Source organism: Nannospalax galili, unplaced genomic scaffold, assembly GCF_000622305.1.
Source record: "Nannospalax galili isolate Female #2095 unplaced genomic scaffold, S.galili_v1.0 scaffold634, whole genome shotgun sequence".
Classification (NCBI taxonomy): Eukaryota; Metazoa; Chordata; class Mammalia; order Rodentia; family Spalacidae; genus Nannospalax; species Nannospalax galili.
In genome coordinates, this window is record NW_008336853.1 from 160,171 (window position 1) to 184,036 (window position 23,866).

General features: G+C 53.7%; 1 protein-coding gene across 2 annotated transcripts in view; it reads left to right on the forward strand.

The window, feature by feature from the left end:
* Positions 1–22,934, forward strand: part of Rhbdf2 (rhomboid 5 homolog 2) — a 26,685-nt gene extending 3,751 nt beyond the window's left edge. Inside the window, exons 2-18 of one of the 2 annotated variants that reach the window (XM_008831338.3) lie at positions 12,439–12,593; positions 14,283–14,407; positions 15,229–15,424; positions 15,505–15,708; positions 16,731–16,859; positions 17,175–17,293; positions 17,405–17,599; positions 18,566–18,677; positions 18,891–18,965; positions 19,133–19,294; positions 19,606–19,715; positions 19,857–19,920; positions 20,025–20,119; positions 20,382–20,457; positions 20,606–20,706; positions 20,893–21,046; positions 21,605–22,934. In XM_008831338.3, coding sequence (XP_008829560.1) covers positions 12,450–12,593; positions 14,283–14,407; positions 15,229–15,424; positions 15,505–15,708; positions 16,731–16,859; positions 17,175–17,293; positions 17,405–17,599; positions 18,566–18,677; positions 18,891–18,965; positions 19,133–19,294; positions 19,606–19,715; positions 19,857–19,920; positions 20,025–20,119; positions 20,382–20,457; positions 20,606–20,706; positions 20,893–21,046; positions 21,605–22,024 — 2,481 coding nt within the window. In that variant the 5' untranslated portion in view covers positions 12,439–12,449 and the 3' untranslated portion in view covers positions 22,025–22,934. The other variant, XM_029562668.1, reaches the window with a different exon arrangement.
* The last annotated feature ends 932 nt before the right edge of the window (positions 22,935–23,866 follow it).

Here is a 23,866-nt window from a genome sequence, read left to right on the forward strand (position 1 = left end):
GGGGGGTGTTCATGAACCAAAGGTCTCAAAGGTCTTTGTACTCAGACTTCTTGGAGCTGCCACCCCAGGTGTGGCCTTTTGCCTCTTGGCCTCCCGAGTCCCAGTAGGCTGCAGCCCCACCACTTCCTGACTGTGGGACCTTGAACCAGTGACTTAACCTTGTTTCCCTGCCTGTCAGGAGAGCCCTGCCACTTCTGGGTTCTTGGCTGAGATACATAGGCCATCTCAACCATGGTGGCAAAGCTCAGCCATGGGGGAGAAGAAAAAACGCCAGCAGTTGGCCACTGGTTGTATACCAGGCACCGCACATTCAGCATCTGCCGTTTCTGCTGGTTGCTCTGTGGTGGGCGTCACCCCGTCTCATAGCAGAGGAAACACTGACGTGGTGACCAGGCCGTGTGTGAGCCCTACCACTGTCCCCCAGCCCTCACTCCTTAACACAGGAGTTCTGCCCTGCCCCAAAGCAAGATAGAAGGCGGTGGGTAGGTGGCCTTGAAGGCTCACCTGCTAGGGGCAAAGCTTGGATGGGCCCTTGTCCAAGTGTCTTGAAGCCCTGGCGCCCACTGGGGCTGGGGCCAGCCTCTTCCTGGGGGAAATGGGGTGCCCCAGGGCAGAGTTCTGGGAAATCAGGTTTATTAGCTTCTTAATGACTGTTTACAAGCTGCAAAGTGTTTGCCTGGCATGTTCCTTCCCCGCTGAGGGGCTCCATGCAGTCAGAAGCAGATCTGAGCCTCAGACAGAGACTGCCCAGCGCCCAGTCCTGAGTGTGTCAAGGGCAATGACAGGGTGGCCTGCAACTCTTTAGAGCTTTGAGTATTCACACCTGGCCCTGCCATCACCTGCTTCTGACTGACACTGGGCAAGGTACTTACTTCAGGAGGATAGGGTGAGACTTTGTCTCTCAGCTGAGCATGCTGAATGACACATTATTTGTAACAGAGACACCCAGGGTCTCAGACTATCGGGAGGCTACTTAACATCTTCTGTATAAACAAAAACAAAGCTCAGAGATATTAAGTGACTTGCCTAAACTTGCACAGCTGGTGCTGTGACCCTGTCTCCCCTAGTCAGGCAGTTTCCATATCTGTAGCCACACCCTCAAGGAGGCAGCTGAAAACTGGGTGGGCTGTGGACTTACAGGCATTAGACAGAATCCCAGCTGTCGGGGGCGGGGGTCACACCTTGGCATGACACGGAGCCACTTTATCAGTGGAAGTAAAGCATACCTCCCCTGCTCTACCCTTCCCCCCAAGTGGCACCCCATCCTGCTCCACCTACTGGGCATGTACTAGACCACAACTGGTTCCAAAAACCAGTGAAAACCCAACTCCCAGTAACCCATGTTCCTAAGAGGCTTCCTTACTAGAGCCAGCCCGTATGACTGTGGCATCTGTGTGTGTGTGTGTGTGTGTGTCTGTGTGTGTGTGTATGCACATTCCCATGCCTCTGTGTGTGCGTGCCCTCTGTGGATGCCCCCATGTTCTGATGTAAGGGGCAGCAGAAGTTGGGTAGAATATACTGTGTTCTCAGGAGACCAAACTGCTGAACCAGCATCCCTGAACCCAACCACCCCTTTGCCCTCTTTCCACAGTCAGCACCCCAGCCTGCTGCTCTCTGAGCAAGCCTAGGGTATGAGAGGACTCCCAGGTTCTGCCCAAGACACCAGAACTCTTGCTGTCCAGGGGGCCTGCCTCTGCCAGCTGCGTGAGTAGAAATTTCCAGAGGGGCCTCAGGAAGGGTACCCTGCTGGGAACACTTGGCTACCCCCACTTCCCTGTATGTCAACAGCAACTTGCCTTTTGTTTTATTTTGCTGTGCTGGGTTGGAGCCCAAGGCCATGTGTATGCTGAGCAAGCCCTCTACCACTGACCTACATCCCAGCCCTGTATGTTGAGCTTTGGGGATACAGAGCTTGAGCACCCCCATCTCAACCCACATCCTGGACTAGGGACTCCAGCAGAAAAGGAAAGTATTCATATCTCTGCCTGCCAGCCCAGTGGCGAGTGGACCACAGAAAGTCCAGGTGGATAGGGTAGAGGGCTGCCCCTAAGAATGGGGCACCCATACTCTCACATTTACATCCTACCGTTAGCTGTTCTTGGTGCCCAGTGCCTGCTTCCCGTGTTTGTGGTGGGCTATGAAACCCAAGCTGCTCTAATTGGGTCAGCGGAACGCAGATCCTGGGGTCTTGGGGGGAAAAACCCCAAAGATGTCAGCAGGTTGCCAAGCGCTGGAACCTGCCCCTCCAGTTCTTACCTTGTGCAATGAGTTTGGCACAAGCTCCGGGAACTGAAAGAGAGAAAGAAATAGGGGTTCAGTGGGGAGAGACCTTCTGTCTGTGGGATGTGTTGAGAGTGCGAACCCACAAGCCGTTTGGTTTTGTTTTTTTGTGTTTTTGGTGGGTGGCCACTACGCGCAGCTTACGTGCTAGTACAGTAGAGTCCACTGAGTTTGTGTCCTCACCGCCCACTCCACACCTCCGAGGAAAAGCATGCTGGGAAGAGGCTTCTCTTTCTCCTGACTTGTTCGTGATCCTCCTAGCCTCCCATCAGGCCATACTTATTGCTTTCCGACCCCCTTTTCTGTCTCTCATGACCCTTCCTAGACCCTGTCCTCAGATCTTGGGTCCTTTTGACGTCCCTGCCCTGGGCCCCATCCTTACAAATCTCTCGTGAGGGTCAGGAGGCGCTCAGCAGCGAGTCACTGGTTCTGTGGGACTGATATGGGGGCACCTTAAATGGCAGCCTTTTCATGGACTACCCATCCATGCTGGAGAACGTTCGGAGGTCAGCAGCAGTGCAGTTTTGCTGGGGATCTGCAACGGCTGAGGGCCCCACTTCCTTTGAAAATGCAGAGGTTCCCAGCAGGGCCATGGGAGGGAGGATGCAGTTTCAGTTTCTGTGGCCAGGAAGCCGCTTCCTTGCTCCCCCAACCCACACTGTCATCATCCTGTGATTCAGCCGGGCCTCACGCATGGGCCATCCGCCGCTGCCTCCTCCTCCTCCTCTGCCCACTGTCTGGATGCTGGGGGTCCTGCCTCCTCCTCCTCCTCTGCCTGCTGTCTGGATGCTGGGGGTCCTGCCTCCTCCTCCTCCTCTGCCTGCTGTCTGGATGCTGGGGGTCCTGTCTCCTCCTCCTCCTCTGCCTGCTGTCTGGATGCTGGGGGTCCTGTCTCCTCCTCCTCCTCCTCCTCCTCTGCCTGCTGTCTGGATGCTGGGGGTCCTGCCTCCTGGATGCTGGGGGTCCTGTCTCCTCCTCCTCCTCTGCCTGCTGTCTGGATGCTGGGGGTCCTGTCTCCTCCTCCTCCTCCTCCTCCTCTGCCTGCTGTCTGGATGCTGGGGGTCCTGCCTCCTCCTCCTCCTCCTCCTCCTCTGCCCACTGTCTGGATGCTGGGGGTCCTGCCCACAGCTCCAGGGCTAAAACTGGACCAGGTGTGGTTTCCTCACTTCCTCTTTCAGGTGACTTGTGCCCCTCCCCTCTGGTAATATCCAGCAGTGAATAATACCCCTCCTTCCTCTGGAGAGGAGAGGGCAGCTCCCTTCTTGTCCAAGGACCCCTCCCTCTATTCTGTCCCCATTTCTGGACATATGTGGCCTTGGTTCTTGCATCTGGCTCCTCACATCGGAAGAGCTTGAGTACTGGATCCACCCTCCATTAGTATAGAATGCTGAGCTTCCAAAATCCTACTGCCAGGGTACATTGGTGATGGGCAAGTGAAGAGAGATCGGGGAGGAGACTCAGGTCAGACTTGTAGATTCAGGTGGAACCTCTCCTGGGGCAGACTGAGAGGGGACGGTGGCCAGGCACTGGCACCGGGTAGAGCTTGGGCTCAAGCATGGCAGAGGAGGGGCACCTGCCTAGTAGTGCTTCAGGGAGCTCCCTGAGGTGACCTTGCCTTGTCTGCTTGGACTGAACCTGTCTTGTTTGGGAGTGGCCGGCCCTACCCTTTGTGAGGAAACCAGATTATCTGGGCTACCGAGGCAGTGCTTTCTGAGTCTGCATTTCTTTGAGCCTGATCTGGGCCACCCCTGGCCAGGCAGTGCTATCTGAAGCTCTCTGCAGGGCATGCTGCCCCAGGCATGGAGGACAAAGAGGCCTCTCCCAGGGGTGCCTCAGGGGTTCTCCCTCTCCATGGCGCACCCTGTCTTGCCAGACACCACCATGAAGAGGAGGACATGGAGTAACCCACCCTCAGCCCTGGTCCCTTGACCCCAGAGCCACCTCTGGAGATCTGGCTGAAGACTTTTTTAGGGTGACTTCTCCCACAAGGTTAGGTGAGGATCCAACTCAGACAGATGGCAGTGGCAGCCCTGGCACTTTCCACCTCTGCCCATGGGCCAGCTGGGAAGTAGGCCTGAGGTCTTAGAGACCTCAGCACATGCAGCTGTGAGCAGGAGGAAGCCTGCTCCCAGGATGTCACAATTTCCTCTGAAGTGAGCAAGCACTTTGCTTCTGGGGGCGGGAGATAAGTGGCAGTCAGGGCAGCTCCCGTACTTTTTCTGTCTGGTCTCTGCTGTCTGTGATGGACATGGGTCACCCAGGAGTCCAGAGTGGATCTGATGGTCCCTGCCACTGCCCCAGGCAGCTGCCCATCACTGAGCCCTGAAAAGTGTTGAGCTTTTAGCCCACCCACTCCCGCACAGGTTGGGACAGGAGGTCAGGGGAAGGCCTAGGAGAAAGTGTCTGGGCTTCCTGAAGTCAGATCTGAGCAATCACCTGTCTAACCACCAGTTAACAGAAAGTTAACTGAGGCACACGGGTGTGGCTGCTTATGGACTATTGCCCGGTGCTCTGTGCTGTCTTAAGGAGGCATGGGGCTCCTCACCCCTCTACCATCAGACTGCTTTCTTTGGACCCCTGAGATTGTCCTAGAGCTGGTCACTTTTCCTTGTCTTACGCTCATGAGTCATGCCTTCCTCTTCATCCAGAGATTGGCAGAGATGGCGGCACAGGGGTCTCCTGGGCATGTGTTGGGGTTCCCAGCTGGACTGGCCTTGGGATACAGTCAGCAACTCCTGAGAAGGGAGAAGAGTGCTTATGATGGACCAGGTATCTGGGCGGGGGGGGGCTCTGCTAGGCCTCATCCTCAGTCAGCACCCAGCCACCTTCTCCCAAGCCCTGCAATGGGTCAGGAAAAGGTGGGGAGCCCTTGGGAGCCTTCCAGATCCAGCATCCATCCGGACTGACCATGCCTAGCCATACATACTCCTACCTTCACCAGACTCACTCGGTTAGGGCTTCATGGAGACCAGCTGGGTGTGGGACCTGCTGTCTGTCACCCAGAGGAGGGTAGGGAGCTCTCATCAGGCAGATCTGCAGGAGGCTGTGAGACCAGGGGAGAAAGTGCTTGGTTTGTGTCTGGTGGTGACAAGGCAGGCTTCCTGGAAGTGACATTCCTTAAAGGAGCAGTAGGCATTAGCCAGGCAGGCAAGGTGGAGATTCATGGCAGGTTCAGGACCTCAGATACTGGAGGTGGGAGCTTGGGGAGATGCAGGGGGATTCTGTGCTGGCAGAATGGGGGTGGGGGAGGCCTACAGCCATGACTCATGGGAGGTGCCTTCAGCTTAGAGTTCCAGAAGGGTCTTCCTATTAGTGGGGTGCAGCCACATAGATATTGAGCTTGCCTGCCTGGTGGCCACCCCCCACCACCTCTTGCTGCCTGCCCCTCCCCTCCGTACCAGTTTCCCAGGGCAATGTCCTCCCAATAACCTCTCCCTGAACTCTGGTCCCAGATGAGGCCAAACCAAGGAGGCTTAGCATAGAGGCCCCAGGTGAGGCTGTTGCCCTGGAGCTGTATCCAAGGGACTGCCAGGGCTGCTCAGAGCCCGCCAGCCCAACCCCATGGGTCTTCTGCCTGTGATCTCAGAGGGGTGGGACCAGGACTCCTGGCTCCTTGGGGTGATGGAGCCAAACTGAGATTGTTGTTCCCGCCTTAAGCAGCAGTGCCCTGAGCCAGCTCTGCCTCAGCTGCTCTCCAAAGCCCCCCTGCACCTGTCCTGGGGGGCTTTAGCCTCCACAGGCCTCAATCCAGTATGCTAAGCATAGAAGGGCCCAGTAGGTGGGATCAAAGAGGGGCCTATACCAGTCCTCTGCTTCCAGTTCACCCCATGTCAGCACCTCTGGGCAGTCTAAGCCTCTCAGTCACACTTTGAGAAGCACTGAAATGCTAGACCATGGCTCTTTCTGTGGGTGACTCCACAGCTCCATCAAAAGTGTCTTCTCGCCCCCAGTATACCCCAACTTTAGGAAAAGAGGATACCTGTCTCTAGAGGGGGCATCACACCTAGCATCAGACGTCTTGAGTCTGAGCTACACCCTTTGCTGTGTGAGCTTGGGCAAGTCACTCAACCTCTCTGAACTTCCATTACCCATCTACAAACAGGAAGTCTCTTTCAGAGAATGTTTTGAAGACAGAGGATGCGTATACAGGTCTGAGCTGGGCCTGGCATACATGGTACTTTTGTCCAGTCGCTGTGACACTTTACAGCGGCTCCTGGGAGTGCCTGCTGTGCGCTGCCTTTTTTACAACATACGCCCTGTTCAGGACTCCCTAAAAGGTAGAAACACGATGGAGTAGAGTTGTTCTCCTTAAAATGGTTCATTTTATGTTGTGCGGATTTCTCCTCAAGTATATCATTAAAAACAACAGAGCCCAGTCCGATCGCTTCAGCGCTGTCCTGAAAATCAGGTTGACTAATGGAAAGTGAATCTTTCATGTTTGTGGTACTGAGAATTGAACCCAAGGCTTCTTACATGTCAGGGAGGCACTGTACCACCCAGCTACAGCCTCGTGTGGGCATCACACCATGCAGCAGCATGTGGAGGTCAGAAGACAGCCTTGGTTGTCAGCCATTCCCTTCCACGTTGTTTGAGTCAGGGTCTCTGCACAGCATATTCCTTTCCCATGAGCTCCTGAAGCATCTCCTGTCCGTCTCTCAGCTCCCTGTAGGAATGCTGCAGTTATAGATGTGTGCTGCGCTGCCCAGTTTCACATGGCTTCTAGGGATATGAACTCAGGTCCTCACACTTAGACCACAAGCATGCTGTCCACTGAGACATTTCTCCCAGCCCCAGCCAGATTCTGTTCATTTTTTACTTTTTTGGTGTGTGTGTGTGTGTGTGTGTGTGTGTGTGTGTGCGCGCGCACGCACCATCCACTTTTTTAAAAAATTCTGACAACTTTTTATGTGTATGAGTCTTTTGCCTGCATGTATGTAAGTGTACTGTATGTGCAGTGCCCACAGAGGCCAGAAAAGGTCTTCAGTCCCTGAAACCAGAGTTGCAGGTAGTTGTAAGCCACCGTGTGGGTACTGGGAACTGAACCCAGGTACTCTGCAAGAGTAGCCAATGCTCTTAACTACTGAGTCATCTCTCCAGTCTCTCACTGGCCTGGAACTTAACTAAGTCAGCTGACTGGCCATTCAGCCCCATGGATCTCTTCTGTCTCCATTGCCCCACAGCTGGGATTATAAGCCTGTGCCACCATCCCCGCTTTTTTCTTTTTTTTAACATGGATACTGAGGATCAAACCCAGGCCTTCATGGCAAGCACTTTTAGGACTGTGCCATCTCCCCAGGCCCAGAGAGTAAATCTTAATCAGAAACTAGGGCTGGGGCGATGGCGCAGTTAGCAAAACACTACCCAAGCCTAAGGACCTAAATTCAATCTCTGGAACCCACAATGGAAGCAGAGAACCAACTCCTGAGAGCTGCCCTCTGCCATGTGCATATGCACACACAATAATATCAAAAACTTTAAAAAGACTTTTAAGCTGGGCATAGTGGCGCACACTTTAATCCCAGAATTTAGGAGGCAGAAGCAGTTGGATCTCTGTAGGTTCAAGTCCAGCCTGGTCTACGTAGTGAGTTCCAGGTCAGCTACAGGGAGCCCATGTCTCAAAAAGACAAAAAAAAAAAAAAATTAAAGCCAATAATTCCAGGACTTGTAAATTGAATATTGCTATTAATGTAATAGTGAGCTGGGGGTAGTGATAGTGGCATATGCCTGTAATCCCAGCACTTGGGAAGGGGAGCAGAGGATCAGTGGTTCAAGGGCATCCTCAGGTATAATCACAAGCTCAAGGCCAGCTTGGACGACATGAGACCTTATCTCAAAAAGTTAAAATTTTTTTAAGTGTAAAGTAATATTGGAAACAGAATACGGGCAATCTTAACTGCGTGCCTGGCTCCAGTCAAGCCCTAGACCAGAGCCCCCTCCTCTGGGAGACAAGTAGAACAAGACCCATTTTATGGATGGGGAAACTAAGGTCAGGAAGATGACCCCTCTAACCTGCCCTTCTGTTCTCACAAGTTGACAGTGCTGGGCAGCTGTCCTTGTTGACCCAGAGCCATCTATCCATCTTGACCCCAGGAGCCATCCATACAGAGCAAGGAGAGGACTGGAACATGGTCTAGACTCTAACCTTCCGATAAGCCCCAAGAATCCCAACCCGAGTCCGCATCTGAAGGCAGGAAGCTGGTGGCCGGTGGGTAGCCGCAAGCACCGCTACCTCACTTGTTTATTTGGCTCTGGAGATGATCCACTCAGACAGCCACAGAGACAATCGCCTGCCCAGAACAGGGGCCAGGGGCTATACAGATAGCCAGGGAAGGCCCCTCTGAGGAAGTGGCATCCGAGCTGCAGGTGAGGATTAGAGGGTCCCTTCTGCCCTACGATGGTCAGGGATCAGTGACCTGAGCAGTCAGAGGCCCAACGTCTGTGGAGCAGCTGCTTGAGGCTTCTGTGTTTGTTTTTAGGTGAAGCTGGGGGTGAAACCCAGGGCCTCACACCTGCTAGACCAGTGCTCTGACCTCTGAAGCATACCTCTAGCTTCTCATTTGGCCTTCTTTTTCTGTTGTTTTTGTCAGACAGAAAATTGTTACGTAGCTCTGGCTAGCCTTGAACTCACAGCAATCCTCCCAGATGTTGAGATCAAAATGCAGCACCATGCCTGACTTTTCTTTTTTTTGTCTTTTTGAGACAGGGTCTCCCTGTAGCCCCAGCTGGCCTGGAACTCACTATGTAGACCAGGCTGGCCTTGAACTCACAGAGATCCGCCTGCCTCTGCCTCCCAAGTGCTGGGATTAAAGGTGTGTGCCACCATACCCAGCTCTTTTTTTTTTTTTGAGACAGAATTTCATACTTGACTAGCCTTGACTTCTTTGTGTATCCCAGACTGAACTCTCATAATTTGGGGGGCTTTTTTCTTTGAGAGAGGATCTCCCTGTAGCCCCAGTTAACCTAGAACTTGCTTTGTAGACCAGGCTGGCCACAAGCTCACAGAGATTCACTTGCCTCTGCCTCCCAAGTGCTGGGATTAAAGGCATGTGCCACCATGCCCTTCTCATAACTTTTAATATTTTTTTCACATTTTAAAATTTTTTACTAATTTATTAATTTTTATTTTATGTGTATGAGTACTTTACCTGAATGTATATAAGTGCACTACAAGCATGCAGTGCCCACAGAGGCAAGAAGAGGGTATCTGATCCCCTGGAACTGGAGTTACAGGTGGTTGTGAGCCTCCATATGGGTGCTGGGAACAAAACCCAGGTCCTTTGCAAGAGCAGCCAGTCCACTGAGCCATCTCTCGTGCCCAAACATGTGTGCGTGTGTGTGTGTGTGTGTGTGTGTGTGTGTGTGTACGTGCACTTGTGCTACAATGTGCATCTGGAAGTCAGAGGACAACTTTCAGAAATCAGTTCTCTTCTTCCACCATGTGGGGTAGCGGAGAACAAACTGCAGTTGTCAGACTTGGTGACAAGCAATTTTACCCTCCAAGTCATCTCACCAGCCTTGGCCTCCAACTCTCAGTGCCCCTGCCTGTGCCTCCCGAGTGCTGGGATTGCAAGTGTGCACCATCATGCCCAACACAGGTGATCTTTTCTGAGTGACATCTTTCACTTAAATGATGTTCTCAAGGCTGCAGCCTGGGTCAGAGCCTCATCCCTTTTTGTGGCTGCCGTAATAAGAGGTGAGAATGTAGTATGGATCTGCCATTTTCTTTATCCCTCCTTCCATCGATGGACATTTGGAAGTTGCCACCTTTTAAGCTCTGGTGAATAGCGCTTCTGGGGAGCTGTGAGCGTTGTCTGTGTGTTTGCCTGTCCATCCTCTAGCGCCTCTAAAGCGTGTGCATTATTCTTCCTGCCATATAGGTGAGGACTTGGGTGACAGTGATCCAGGGCTCTCATGATGGCCATCAGGCCACATGTGGGTCAAGCTGGGGCTGCCCATCTCCAGATGAGAGGCCAGAGTGGCAGAGTCTGGGCAAAACAAGAGAATAAACAGAGGGGTTGCCACACAGGAACTAGAAACCCTGATGAGGAGTCTGGGCTTGAAGTAAAAACAGGAAGTCTCGAAAACTGAGTAGAGAGAGGCAGGCATTATTTGTGCTTCCAAGAAGAATGATCAGGTTGGGGGAAGGGTTCACGGGGCAGCAGGTGGCGGGGTTGGAAGGCTGATGAGGTCCTTCAGGCGAGAGCTCGGGTAACTGGAGACAAGGTAGAGATGTAGAGAAGTAAAAGTTAGGGCTACATGTGACAGCTGTCACATCGGTACTTTTCCTGGCTGAGCCTCCTGGAGCTGTAGGAACAGGCAGTGGGTGTCTTGGGTTGGGCAGGGGTGTCACCAGAGAATGGGGTCAGATGGCCCTACCCATCAGCACTTTTCCTGGCTGAGCCTCCTGGAGCTGTAGGAACAGGCAGTGGGTGTCTTGGGTTGGGGGGGGGTTGTCACCAGAGAATGGGGTCAGTGGCCCAAGCAGGGAAAAGCTCCCTAACAGAGTAAACAACCATGTTGTCTTTATGGCCCTGTCCGTAGAGATCCACTGAAATTCTTAATGTCCTTGCCCCTTACCCTAGCCATCCTCCTTCTAGAACTTTGTCTTTAGTACTCAAACACACCCACTCTATATGAGCAACTGTGCTTGTTGCAACACTAGACAAAACATCCTGCGTAACCATCCATCAGGAATGAAGTCAGTCTTGGTACGTTCCACTCAGTGAAATCTTTGCTTTGTTTAAAGAAGGTAAAGTTGTTCTGTGTGTGTCCTGGGGAAAGACGTCCATGCCAGATTGGAGGTGTGAGTGTGGGAACATTTGGAAGAACCTCTGCTGTTCCAGGAGCAGAGAGGCTGCCCTGAGGGTGATCCAGAGCTTGCTTTTTGCTTTGCAGCTCTCAGTCTTTAGTGAGCAGAAATCACCTGTATTGTTAAAATATTTTGTCTGGAGCTAGAGAGACTGTTCAGTGGTAAGAGCACTGACTGCTCTTCCTGAGGACCTGGATTTGGTTCCCAGCACCTACATGGCTTCTAACAACCATCTGTAATTCTGGTTGCAAGGGATCCGACACCCTTTTCTGACCTCCTCGGGCACAACACAGGTTCACGTACATGCAAGCAAAACATAAAAAATAAATTTTTAAAAAGGAAGAAAGAAGGCCAGGCGTGGTGGCGCACGTCTTTAATCCCAGCACTCGGGAGGCAGAGGCAGGCAGATCTCTGTGAGTTCGAGGCCAGCCTGGTCTGCATAGTGAGTTCCAGGTCAGCTGGGGCTACAGGGAGACCCTGTCTCAAAAAGACCAAAAAAAAAAAAAAGGAAGAAAGAAAGAAAAAAGACGTATCAGGCAGTTTCAGTTGCCTTTTTTCAGATCTTGGTTTTTAAAGCTTGGGCTTCCCTATAGTCCAGGCTGTCCTCATAATCCTCTCGTCTCAGTCTCCCAAGTACAGAGATTACAGGCTTGCACCACCACATGGAAACTTAGTATATGGCCTAGGCTGGCCTTGAACTCCTGCACCCAAATGATCCCCCCGCCCACAGCCTCCCAGGTAGCTGGGATTACAGTGTGTGCCACTCTACCCAGCTTTCTGTTACCTCTGAGAAGGAACTGGGCAGCCACGGGAACGAGGCTGAGCCACCACATCTGGCACATAACTCAAGGACCACTCCCCTGACAAGCACCTGCCCTGCACAGTTGACCCCTGGAGCCCCACAGCTGGTGCCACTCAGTGTACTGGGCTTCCTGGAGCCTTCTCCCTGTGCTTTGAGGCCTGCCCCAGAGACAAAGGAAGGGCCCTTGGTCCATGGAATCCACTCTGACCTCCTGGCCTGCCTTACCATACCCTGCCCCCTTCTTCATCCTCCTCTCCTGGTTTGGTTTGGTTCTGGCGGGAAGAACTGGCAGGAGAGTTAGAATAAGGTGGAAATCTAGGCCGCCCTACCCCTCCTCCTCTGGAATGCAAATGAAGGACAGAAATAAACCTTGAGATCCTCTCCCAGCCCAGGGGTGGTCTGGCTCGTTTCCACCGCTGGGTCTGCTGCAACATGAGGCAGATGGGTGCTGGTCCTGAGCTGCCTGCCTGCCCTGGTACCCGGGTCCTCATACCGCCAGTCCTACTGCCTCTCCATATACTCACACTGCCCTCTGTCTCCCTTCCAGCACTCCCCACCATGGCCTCGGCTGATAGAAATGGCAGCAGCCTCTCCTCTGTGTCCAGGAGCCGCCTGCAGAGTCGGAAGCCGCCTAATCTTTCCATCAATATCCCACCACCCGACACTCAGGCCCCCGATGAGCAGGACAGCATGCTACCTGAGGTGAGCGGACAGGACTCACTGCCCCGGCCACAGGCAACAGATGTGCCCACAGCACCTTCTAGATGGTTTCATTTTCTAAACATACCCTTTCCTCATGGATCACTGTAGGCAGTGAGGCCTTGAACTCACACTTGGGAGCTCTGGCCACTGGTGGCCAAGGAACAAGGAAGCTGGTCCCAAGGCAGTGCTCATTGGCAAGCCCAGCGCTGGCTATTTACATCTAAGCTCCCTGGCCCAGACCCTCTGTGCTTCTGAGGGATGTGGGCTGTCTGTGGTGGCCTGAGTGAGCATAGGACAGGGTTCCACAGCCCCGGAACCACTGCCTTGGCTCCCACAGAGACAGGGAAATGGGTCAGTGTTTCTGTGTGTTTGGACTCCTGTCCAATAAAGAGCTTATTGAGAGCAGGCCCCAATGTTGTGGGCTTCCCACACAGCCTAGGACATAAAGGGGGCTATGTTGGTGACGTCCACTCACCCCAAGAGCTCTGTAGAACATGTGAAAGCAGACAAAGACCATCCTGGGCTGAGGTAGGGAGGGTGTACTAGAGTTGGGGCTGGAGAGATCGCTCAGTGGTTAAGAGCACTGACTGCTCTTGCAGAGGACCCAAGTTTGGTTCCCAACACCCACATGGTGGCTAACAACCATCTGTAACTCGAGTTCTAGGGGGATCCATTGCCCTCTTCTGACCTCCATGGACACTGTACTACGTAGGTGCACTTACGTACATGCAGGCAATACACTCATACACATAAAAAAGAAAAATAATATTAAAAAAAATTTTTTTTTTGTCTGAGACAGGGTCTCCCTGTAGCCCCAGCTGTCCTGGAACTCACTATGTAGACCAGGCTGGCCTTGAACTCACAGAGATCCGCCTGCCTCTGCCTCCCGAGTGCTGGGATTAAAGGCTTGCGCCACCATGCCCGGCATATTTCAAAAAATTTTTAATTCTTATTTTATGTGTATAGTGTGTTGCTTGCGTGTACATATGTGCACTCATGTCATGCAAGGCCCAAGGAGGCAAGAAGAGGGTGTCTGGTCCCCTGGACCTGGAGTTAAGGACGATTCATAGCTGCCATGTGGGGGCTGGGAATCGAACCCAGGTCCAGTGCAAGAGCAGCCAGTGCTCTTAACCACTGAGCCATCTCTCCAGGCCCTTGTTTGTTTTGTTCAGACAGAGTCTTAGGTATCCCTGACTGGCCTTGAACTTGCTACATAACCAGGGATTACCTTGAACTTCTGACTCTCCTGCTTCCACTTACCAAGTGCTGGGATTACATGTGTGCACCAGTACACCACAGCTATATGGTACTGGGAATCGAACCCCTGACTTTGTGCATGTTGACAAACTACCAACTGAGCTGCATCCCTAGATGTCACTGGAAAACATTCAAAACTGTTAAGTTCAGATTGAAGGGTTGGACAGTAGGGTGCCACTCAGGGGTAGAGTGCTTGCCTATGGTGGAGTGCTTGCCTATGGTGGAGTGCTTGCCTATTGTGGAGTGCTTGCCTAGTTTGTATGAGTCCCTAAGTTCAATTCATAGCGCTCAAAAGGGAGTGAGGACACAGAACCTCCCGGGTGGTGGAGGAGCTATGTTTTTTCCCAGGACTTTCCCACTGGAGGACTGAAGAAGAGCCAGCCTGGGATCAGGGCTGTACACTTACCACCCGTCCTCCCTACCTCCCCACAGAGACCCAAGAACCCAGCCTACCTGAAGAGTGTCAGCCTCCAAGAGCCCTGGGGACGAGGGCAGGATGACACGGAGAAGCGCCCTGGATTCCGCCGGCAGGCTTCCCTGTCCCAAAGCATCCGCAAGTGAGTACCCTGCCCTGCACGGTCACCCTAGCAGATTGCATGTTCTGAGCACCCGATCTTTCATGGGGCCTAGCCCTATGTCCCCTTTCCAGAAGGCATAGACAGAGTTATGAACAGCAGCTCTCTGCAAGGATGGAGTGCAGGAATCTAATGTGATGGCAGAAATGGGGAAACTGAGGCCCAGGAGTATGTACTTTACAGAAAGTCTCCATGTGGGGACAGGGTTCAAGGAGCTGGGGACAACACACTGCAGTGGTTCCCAGGATCCTTCCAAGTTCTGTGCATGGTGTGGCCTTCACACTAAGCCTGCTCACTGGGCTCCAGCTGGCGGGCCCAGGGAAGGCTGATCCTCCATCTCCCCAAGGCACATGGGGACAGCATCCACACAGGGTACACATGCCACCACCCTTTTCACCTTGCCCCACCCACATACACTGTCATTCTCTATCCAGTGTTACCTATACACCTGCACTCTCACCCCACGTCACCTCCTCTACACCGGCACCCCCACCCATACATCATCTCCCCTATGTACCTGTATGTGCACTATCACTTTCTCCACAGGCATGTGCTGTCATACCCTGCCCCACCTCCCCTACACACACACATACACACACGTGCGCGCACACACACACACAAACACACACACGCACCCTTACCCCACTTACCGTTCCTCAGCACACATGTGTCGTCCTCCCCCATGCCATCTCTAAACACATGCACTGTACCCCGTACTTCCGCTGTGCACACAGGTGCACATCCCCCTGACTTGCTCCTGTCCATGTCAGCATGCTTCCATCCACACGCTGTCCGTTGTACAGGGGCACGGCCCAGTGGTTCGGGGTCAGCGGTGACTGGGAGGGCAAGCGACAGAACTGGCAGAGGCGCAGTCTGCACCACTGTAGCGTCCGCTATGGCCGGCTTAAGGCCTCATGTCAGAGAGACCTGGAGCTGCCCAGCCAAGAGGTGCCGTCCTTCCAGGGCACTGAGTCTCCAAAACCCTGTAAGATGCCCAAGGTAGGCTCCCAGGAGGTGAGGGGTTGGCTGGGCTACTTTCCAGGGCCTGGTCAGCCCTGCTTACCCTCTGTCCCTTGCAGATTGTGGACCCACTGGCCCGGGGTCGGGCCTTCCGCCACCCGGATGAAGTGGACCGGCCCCATACCACCCACCCACCACTGACTCCAGGGGTCCTGTCCCTCACATCCTTCACCAGCGTCCGCTCTGGCTACTCCCATCTACCCCGACGCAAGAGGATGTCTGTGGCTCATATGAGTTTTCAGGCAGCTGCTGCCCTCCTCAAGGTAAGGCACCTGCTGCAAGATGTATGCCCCCTCCCCCACCGGGCAGTCTCACAGCTCACCTAAGAATCTGTCCTCTGTGCTTAAGAGTTTAAAAGGAAAGCTCCAGGGCAGGCAAGCTCTGAATCACTCAGCTGCCTGGAAGGGAAGAGGAGGATGGGGGAAGAGAAGGAACTGGAGCCTTCTGCCTGAAAGAAAAAAACAGAAGAGAAGGAATAGTTACACCTTCTGAGGAAAGGTGGACAGACCCAGCCGAACCTCATGATGGCTCAACTAGTAGGGTCTGTAGTACGAGGTGGGAATTCTGGGAAGGAAAAGCATATGCTCTTAAGAAGGTGAACCCTTTTTCCTAGGAGTGGTCCCCTGGCAGGTCCCTGGCCTGCACCAGTGGATTAACCCTTAAGTGAGGAGACAGTAGCAGTCTCCACCTAGAGGGAGATTGCATTCTTTAAGGAGGGTGTCACAGAGTGGTGATTTCAGGAAAGGTGCTAATGGCCAGGGATGGTGGGAGTAAGCCCAGGAAAACAAGGAAGTATTCACCAGGGGAGGAAAGGCGGGAATAGCATTCTCAGCCAAGGGACTGGTCTTCACAAAACCAGGAATAGGAAGAAGGTTTGGGGGAGCAGCGGTTTGAGGAGTGGCAGGAGATAAAAGTGACAGATGGGCAAGGGTCTGGTGTGCTGGGCCAAGAGGCAGAGGGGAGGGCGTGACCCAAGCCTTGAGAATAAGGGTATGGAATGTGTTTGCCTTGAGTATTGGGGTACCAGCTGCTCAAATCAGGCAGAAGGTTGCAGGGAGGAGCTGACCCCAAGCCATGGAAAGAGAGGCTGGGCGGGGCACGCTGCAGCAGGGGCCCCATCCTGGCTTTCAGCTCTCAGCGACTCCTTCAGCCCAGCCACCTCAGATGCTCCATGCCTTTGGGCAGGACCCCACCTCCAGTGCTGCCTCTTCACTCCTGTGGGGCTGCGGACCTAGGATGCTGGGTCTTCCCTGGTACTGATGGTCAGCTTCTGTCCTGTTCCCAGGGGCGCTCTGTTCTAGATGCCACTGGGCAGCGGTGCCGAGTGGTCAAGCGCAGCTTTGCCTACCCTAGCTTCCTGGAGGACGATGCGGTTGATGGAGCAGACACCTTCGACTCCTCCTTTTTTAGTAAGGCAAGCATGGGGTGTGGGCTTACTGGATGGGGTGGCCTGGGAGCTGGGAGAGGTGCACTTCACTTTGATTATGTCCTGCCAGGAGCCCTGAAAGGTCCAAAGGCCAAATAGGGTGTACCCTGCATTTAGCTGTCGGACTAGGCTCCTGTATATGGGGCCATGGACTGGGGATGGTACCCACTGTCAGGGTTGACAGGCATGTGGCTCCCCTTCCATCTTGAAGAGAACTGCCCAGTTTTGTCTTCAATTGGTGTGCAAGGCACAGTACTTGGGACAGTGTCCTCCTTACACTGTCTTTCATGTCTCCCACCCCAGGAAGAAATGAGCTCCATGCCTGATGATGTATTTGAGTCTCCCCCCCTCTCTGCCAGCTACTTCCGAGGGGTCCCGCACTCCGCCTCCCCAGTCACCCCTGATGGGTTGCATATCCCTCTGTGAGTATAGCGTGAGGTCTTTCCAGTTTCCAGCCCCTTGCCTTACCCAGGTCTCCACCCCTGCTGAGCCCCTGGCAGGGTCCTCAGGCTGAGAGCCACTGTCACCATCAGGAAAGAGTACGGCCGAGCCCCAGTCCCCGTGACCCAGCGTGGCAAGCGCATCGCCTCCAAGGTGAAGCACTTTGCCTTTGACCGGAAGAAACGACACTACGGCCTGGGTGTGGTGGGCAACTGGCTGAACCGCAGCTACCGCCGCAGCATCAGCAGTACCGTGCAGCGGCAGCTGGAGAGCTTCGACAGCCACCGGTGAGCGGGCCGGGGCAAAAGACTGAGTTGGCTGGGTGTCAGAACCTCCCAGAGCGCCTCCTGCAGGTTGGGCATGTGATGACAAGCTCAGGCAGCAACAGACAGCCTAGAAAGAGCCCACAGACATTTGCTCCCTCCCCACCCCCCTCAGTGCATCCCTAACCGGGGTGGCAGACAGCACTTTCATAGAGCACCACCATATACAGGCTCTGGAACACATCTCCAAGACAAAAACATAAGGTATGCGGGCTGGTCAGAGGCACGGAAGTTGGAGCCTGCTGCTGGGAAAATAGTGACCCAAGTTCAGTCCCTAGAATCCATGTAAAGATGGAAGGAGTGAACCGACTCCACAAAGTTGTCTTCTGACCTCCACATGCATGTGCTCTCCCACACACATATCACATACACACGTGTTAATAATATTTATTTATAGCTGGGACTTTAGGCAGATCCTGTCTCAAAAAGAAATGGTTGGAAAGAAATGGCTGGAGAAATGGTTCAGTGGTTAAGAGCACTGACTGCTCTTGCAGAGGACCCAGGTTTGATTCCCAGCACCCACATGATGGCTAACAGCCATCTATAACTCTAGTCCAGGGAATCCAATGTTCTTTTCTGGCCTCTGTGGGCATTGCACGCATGTATAACATACATAAATAAAAGAAAAATAAATTAAGCCAGGCATGGTGGTGCACGCCTGTAGTCCCAACACTTGGGAGGCAGAGGCAGGCGGATCTCTGTGAGTTCAAGGCCAGCCTGGTCTACATAGTGAGTTCCAGGACAGCTGGGGCTACAGGGAAACCCTGTCTCAAAAAGACAAAAAATAAATAAATAAAAATAAATAAAACACATACATTAAAAAAATAAATAATTTTTAAAATTTCTGTGGGAACGGCAGAGCTGGGGTGAACAGAGCTTAGGGGGCTGCGCATGAGCTCTACCAGGCTGACCTGAGGCCTTTGCCCACAGGCCCTACTTCACCTACTGGCTGACCTTTGTGCACATCATCATCACCCTGTTGGTGACCTGCACCTATGGCATTGCACCTGTGGGCTTTGCTCAGCATGTCACCACTCAGCTAGTAAGTCGGGCTCCCCCCCCAGGGGGGGGTCCCAGCCTCCCCCAAGGGACTTCAACACAAATGGGCACCAAATATCTCCCATCACAAGCCCAAGCTGGAGGTGCTCGGGGCTTAACATAGATTGGTCTTTCCTGGTGGCTCTGACCTGGGAACTCTACCCAGACCCTCTCCCTTCCCCTATACCTCTGAAGCCTTGAACTATCTCTTTGACAGGTGCTGAGGAACAAAGGTGTGTATGAGAGCGTGAAATACATCCAGCAGGAGAACTTCTGGGTCGGCCCCAGCTCGGTGAGGCACCATCTGAGCAGGGAACCCCGTTTCCTGTCAGTCCATGCTGAGCAGGCAGGCAGTCCACCTGTTTAACCCCTCATCAGAGGAGGCTTCACTGTGGGGATGGGGTGTCCTACCCCTCCTGGGTCTGGGATGCTGGCTCAGCAGCCTCTTCCCTATCCCAGATTGACCTGATCCATCTGGGAGCCAAGTTCTCACCCTGCATCCGAAAAGACCAACAGATTGAGCAGCTGGTGCGGCGGGAGCGGGACCAGGAGTGCGAGTCAGGCTGCTGTGTCCAGAATGACCACTCCGGCTGCATCCAGACTCAGAAGAAGGACTGTTCAGTGGGTCTAACCCCCTGACCCTGCCAACCCCACTACAGATCCACACCCACTCCATTTACCCTGCCTGGGAGAAGGGCCCTTTGAAGTGTGACACCGAATCCCTCCCTCCTCCTCCTCATCTACCCTCCAGCCTATAGGCCTTTGGCCAGCTCAGGTCCTCCCCAGGTCCAGAGGTGAAAACCAGGCTCAGGAAGTTGCAGTGGGTGGTATCTGGGAGATGCCTGAGGAAATGGGAATAGCCCTTGTCCTGAATGGTCCCTACACCAGCTGGGTGGCATTGCCCTGGTATGACCCGACCTTCACCCCTCCAGGAGACTTTGGCCACTTTTGTGAAGTGGCAGAATGATACTGGACCCCCTATGGACAATTCTGATCTGGGCCAGAGGCGGACATCAGGGGCTGTATGCCATCAGGACCCCAGGTACAGCCTAGAGCCATCTGTGGATCTAGAGTGACCCCCTCCCCCAGCTGCCAGGGCTCCCTGATGGGACACTAGTGGGTAAGTGTGGCAGACTGAGGTACCCCAGACCCTCATTTTGTCCAATCCATCCACTGCCTCCAGGACCTGTGAGGAGCCAGCCTCCAGTGGTGCCCATATCTGGCCTGATGACATCACCAAGTGGCCGGTGAGTGATTGATGCATGTGAGTGTCCCACATGGCAGGTAGTCTTAGGAAGGCAGCAATGTTTGGCTTCCTGTCACTGAACCCCATCGATGCCCCTTCTTTTAGATCTGTACAGAGCAAGCCCAGAGCAACTACACAGGCCTCCCACACATAGACTGTGAAATCAAGGGCCGTCCCTGCTGCATTGGCACCAAGGGCAGGTGAGCCAGCGTGCCATCTGCCTCCTAAGCTATAGCATCCCGTGGCTGATGTTCCTCCATTTCCACCACCCAAGCTGATGGGCTCCATAACTGTCTTTTGTCCCCCGTTCTTGATCACCCCAGGGTATGATCCCAGAGAAAAGGAGCTTGCTCCAGGATGGAGATCTCCCCTTCCTGCCTGCAGGGGCCAGTTGCTGGGCTGTAGCCTTAAGTGGTAGGGACTCCTTAGAACTCTAATGCCCTGTCTCCTTCCTGTCCCCAGCTGTGAGATCACCACTCGGGAGTACTGTGAGTTCATGCATGGCTATTTCCATGAGGAGGCAACACTCTGTTCCCAGGTAGGCAAGGGAGGGCTATCTGCCTGGGTAAAGGAAGCTGGGCACTGTGGGGGGCCATGGCTCAAATGGTCCTTCCTACTTCGGAGCCTCAAACCCAGCCGGCCTGCCTCCTGGGGCAGCACTGACCACCCTGTGCCCCTCACCCCAGGTGCACTGCTTAGACAAGGTGTGCGGGCTGCTGCCCTTCCTCAATCCTGAAGTTCCTGACCAGTTCTATAGGATCTGGCTGTCTCTCTTCCTACATGCTGGGTAAGAGGCTCCTCACCACTCCCCACCCCCTCCCCAGACTCTGATGCCTTCCCACCTAGATGCCAGAAAAAGGGCTTCCAGGCCAGGGCCCACCTGGCTCAATCTGCCAGCCCCGACCGCACTTTGGTGTACCCGGCTAGTGGCCGTGCGCACACGGCAGGGCTGACGCTGTGTCCCCGCCCCCAGTGTGGTGCACTGCCTTGTGTCTGTGGTCTTCCAAATGACCATCCTACGGGACCTGGAGAAGCTGGCTGGCTGGCACCGCATCTCCATCATCTTCATCCTCAGCGGTATCACAGGCAACTTGGCCAGTGCCATCTTCCTCCCCTATCGGGCAGAGGTAGGGACTTGGGAGACAAGGGCGAGGAGGGCGAGGCAAAGCCCCTCCTTTCAGGCCTGAAGCTTTGTGACATGTGGGAAGGGCCAGCCCTACTGTTTCCTGCCCCACCCCCACCTCAGAATCTGCTGCAGGGGCACAGGGCCCTCTTGTGTCAGGCTTAACTGCAGATGGACAGCTAAGCTGGGGGCTTATTGATTGATCCCTTAATTCCTGCCAGGAGGGAACAGGGCTACTCTTTGGGTTACTGGGATCCCTACTCTCTTCTTGCTCAGTGAAGTCCCATGTCTGATCTTGACCTTCAGGAGTGGCGGTCTTGACCCTTTCAACCTGAGTCTGTTTGCGTGTTCTGTTTTGTCCTCACTGTCTGCTATCCACTGGGAGCAGTCTGGCTCATACTAAGCACATGCATCCTGCACCCAATCTTCAGTATTTGCTCCGAGGATGGAGAGAGCAGACCCAACGGCTCCTGATGCATCCCCTGCGTGGGAGGAGGGCACCAGGGCTGGGCTTCCCCTGCTACCCAAGAGCAAGGTACCACTTCTCCCTTCCCCATCCCAGGTGGGCCCAGCCGGATCACAGTTTGGTCTCCTCGCCTGCCTCTTTGTGGAGCTCTTCCAAAGCTGGCAGCTGCTGGAGCGGCCCTGGAAGGCCTTCTTCAACCTGTCGGCCATCATGCTCTTCCTCTTCATCTGTGGCCTCCTGCCCTGGATAGACAACATCGCCCACATCTTCGGCTTCCTCAGCGGGATGCTGCTGGCCTTTGCCTTCCTGCCCTACATCACCTTCGGCACCAGTGACAAGTACCGAAAGCGCGCGCTCATCCTGGTGTCGCTGCTGGTCTTTGCCGGGCTCTTCGCTTCCTTGGTGATCTGGCTCTACTTCTACCCCATCGACTGGCCCTGGATCGAGTACCTCACCTGCTTCCCCTTCACCAGTCGCTTCTGTGAGAAGTACGAGCTGGACCAAGTGCTGCACTGACCCCTGACCCTCCGGGACCATGCAGAGATTGTATCTGCCCCGGGCCACCTGTCTGCAGAGACTAATGGACAGATGGGGTGCTGGCCCCAGGTGCTCTTCTGCCAGGTAAGGCTGGCTTCATGTGAGACACGCAATAATGGTGGGTTTCCTAGGGGAGATGAGGACCCCCCAGCACACACACACACACACACTTTGTCAGCCCTGCATGCTCCTGACCCACTGGGGACACCTGATTCTCCAAGGCTCAGGTCCCAGGCTCTGTTTCCCTCCCTACCCCAAAAGGGGTGATCACCCTTCTTCGCAGGTGCCTTCGTCTGCAGGTGCCTTCTCCCCGCCATCACTGTGACTATGACCTCGTCAAACAGCTGTTCCCTCAGTTGTCCAGAGGGAGCAGCTGTCCAGGTTGAGGTCCCCACCATGCTCCATAATCCCTCTTCCTTTTTCTCCTCCCATCCCTGCCCTACAAGCCCTCCCTGAATTCCTCCATGGACTCATGAGCCTGCTCCTAAGGCTCCTGGCCTGAACATTGTAGGAGAGGCCTTGCATGGTCTAGGGGCAGAGACAAACAAGGAGATATTACTGCAGGGATGCTAACAGTCTTTGTTTTAGCAAAGAGGCCAGATCTGCCTAACCCATCAGCCCCGGCCAGCTCCAGCACTGGTATTTGGTCTCATAGGTTGGCTCTAATGCCAGGGCATCCCCACTGCCTCTGCCTCACGCCCACCTGTGTGGGGATGAGGCTGAGCTACCTTGACCCGATTCCAGGGGATGGTTGAGGTTCACTGGGCCTGCTGTATGGTGTGTTGTTGTTGTTTGTTATACCAGTTTATATTACAGTCCTAATTTTTGTAAGTAACGCTAACTTTGTATGGATGATGTCTGAGTGTATTAAATGGCATTCTTTATCAAAGTATTGTTTTATCCTAAGATCACTGGAATGAAAGTTTGAGCTTTGGGTTCTGGAGAGCTCAACGGTTTGCAGCACATGCTCTTGTAGAGGACTTCGGTTCTGTTCCTACCACCCACATTGGGTTGCTCCCAACCCTGGAACTCCTGTTCCAGGGATCCAACACCCTCTTCTGGCCTCTGAAGCTACTGCATGCACGTGGTGCACATATAGACAAACGCGACTATACACATAAATAAAAATAAATAATTTCTTTTTGGTTTTTTTGAGACACAATCTCCCTAAAGCCTGAGCTGGCCTGGAATTCACTATGTAGGCCAGGCTGGCCTCCATCTCACAGAGATCACTTGCCTCTGCCTCTCAAGTGCTGAGATTCAAGGTGTGTGCCACCACACCCAGCTCTAAAAATAAGGCATTTTTAATTTTTAGTTTATGTTTATTTGCATGCCTGAGTGTGTATCTATGTACCACGTGTGGGTAGACAGTTATGAGTTGCCATGTGGGTGCTGGGAATGGAGCCTGGGTCCTCCAGAAGAGCAATCAGTACTAGCGCTCTTAACCACTGAGCCATCTCTCCAACCCTTTTAGCTTTCTTTTTTTAAAAAAATTATTCTGGGAGCTGGAGAGATGGCTCAGCGGTTAAGAGTACCTGGCTGTTGGAACCTGAAGAGTACCTGGGTTCATATCCCAGTGCCCAACTGGCCACTAACAACCATCCCGTAACTCCAGTTCCGGGGGATCCGACACCCTCTTCTGTCTTCCATGGGCATTGCACAACACAGGTGCACTTGCATATATACACACAATACATTAATACACATAAACAAAAAAGCAAAAAAATATTATTCTGGAGGGCTGGAGATATGGCTCAGCCATTAAGAGCACTGGCAGCTCTTCCAGAAAGCCAGGGTTCAGTTCCTAGCACCCACATGTGA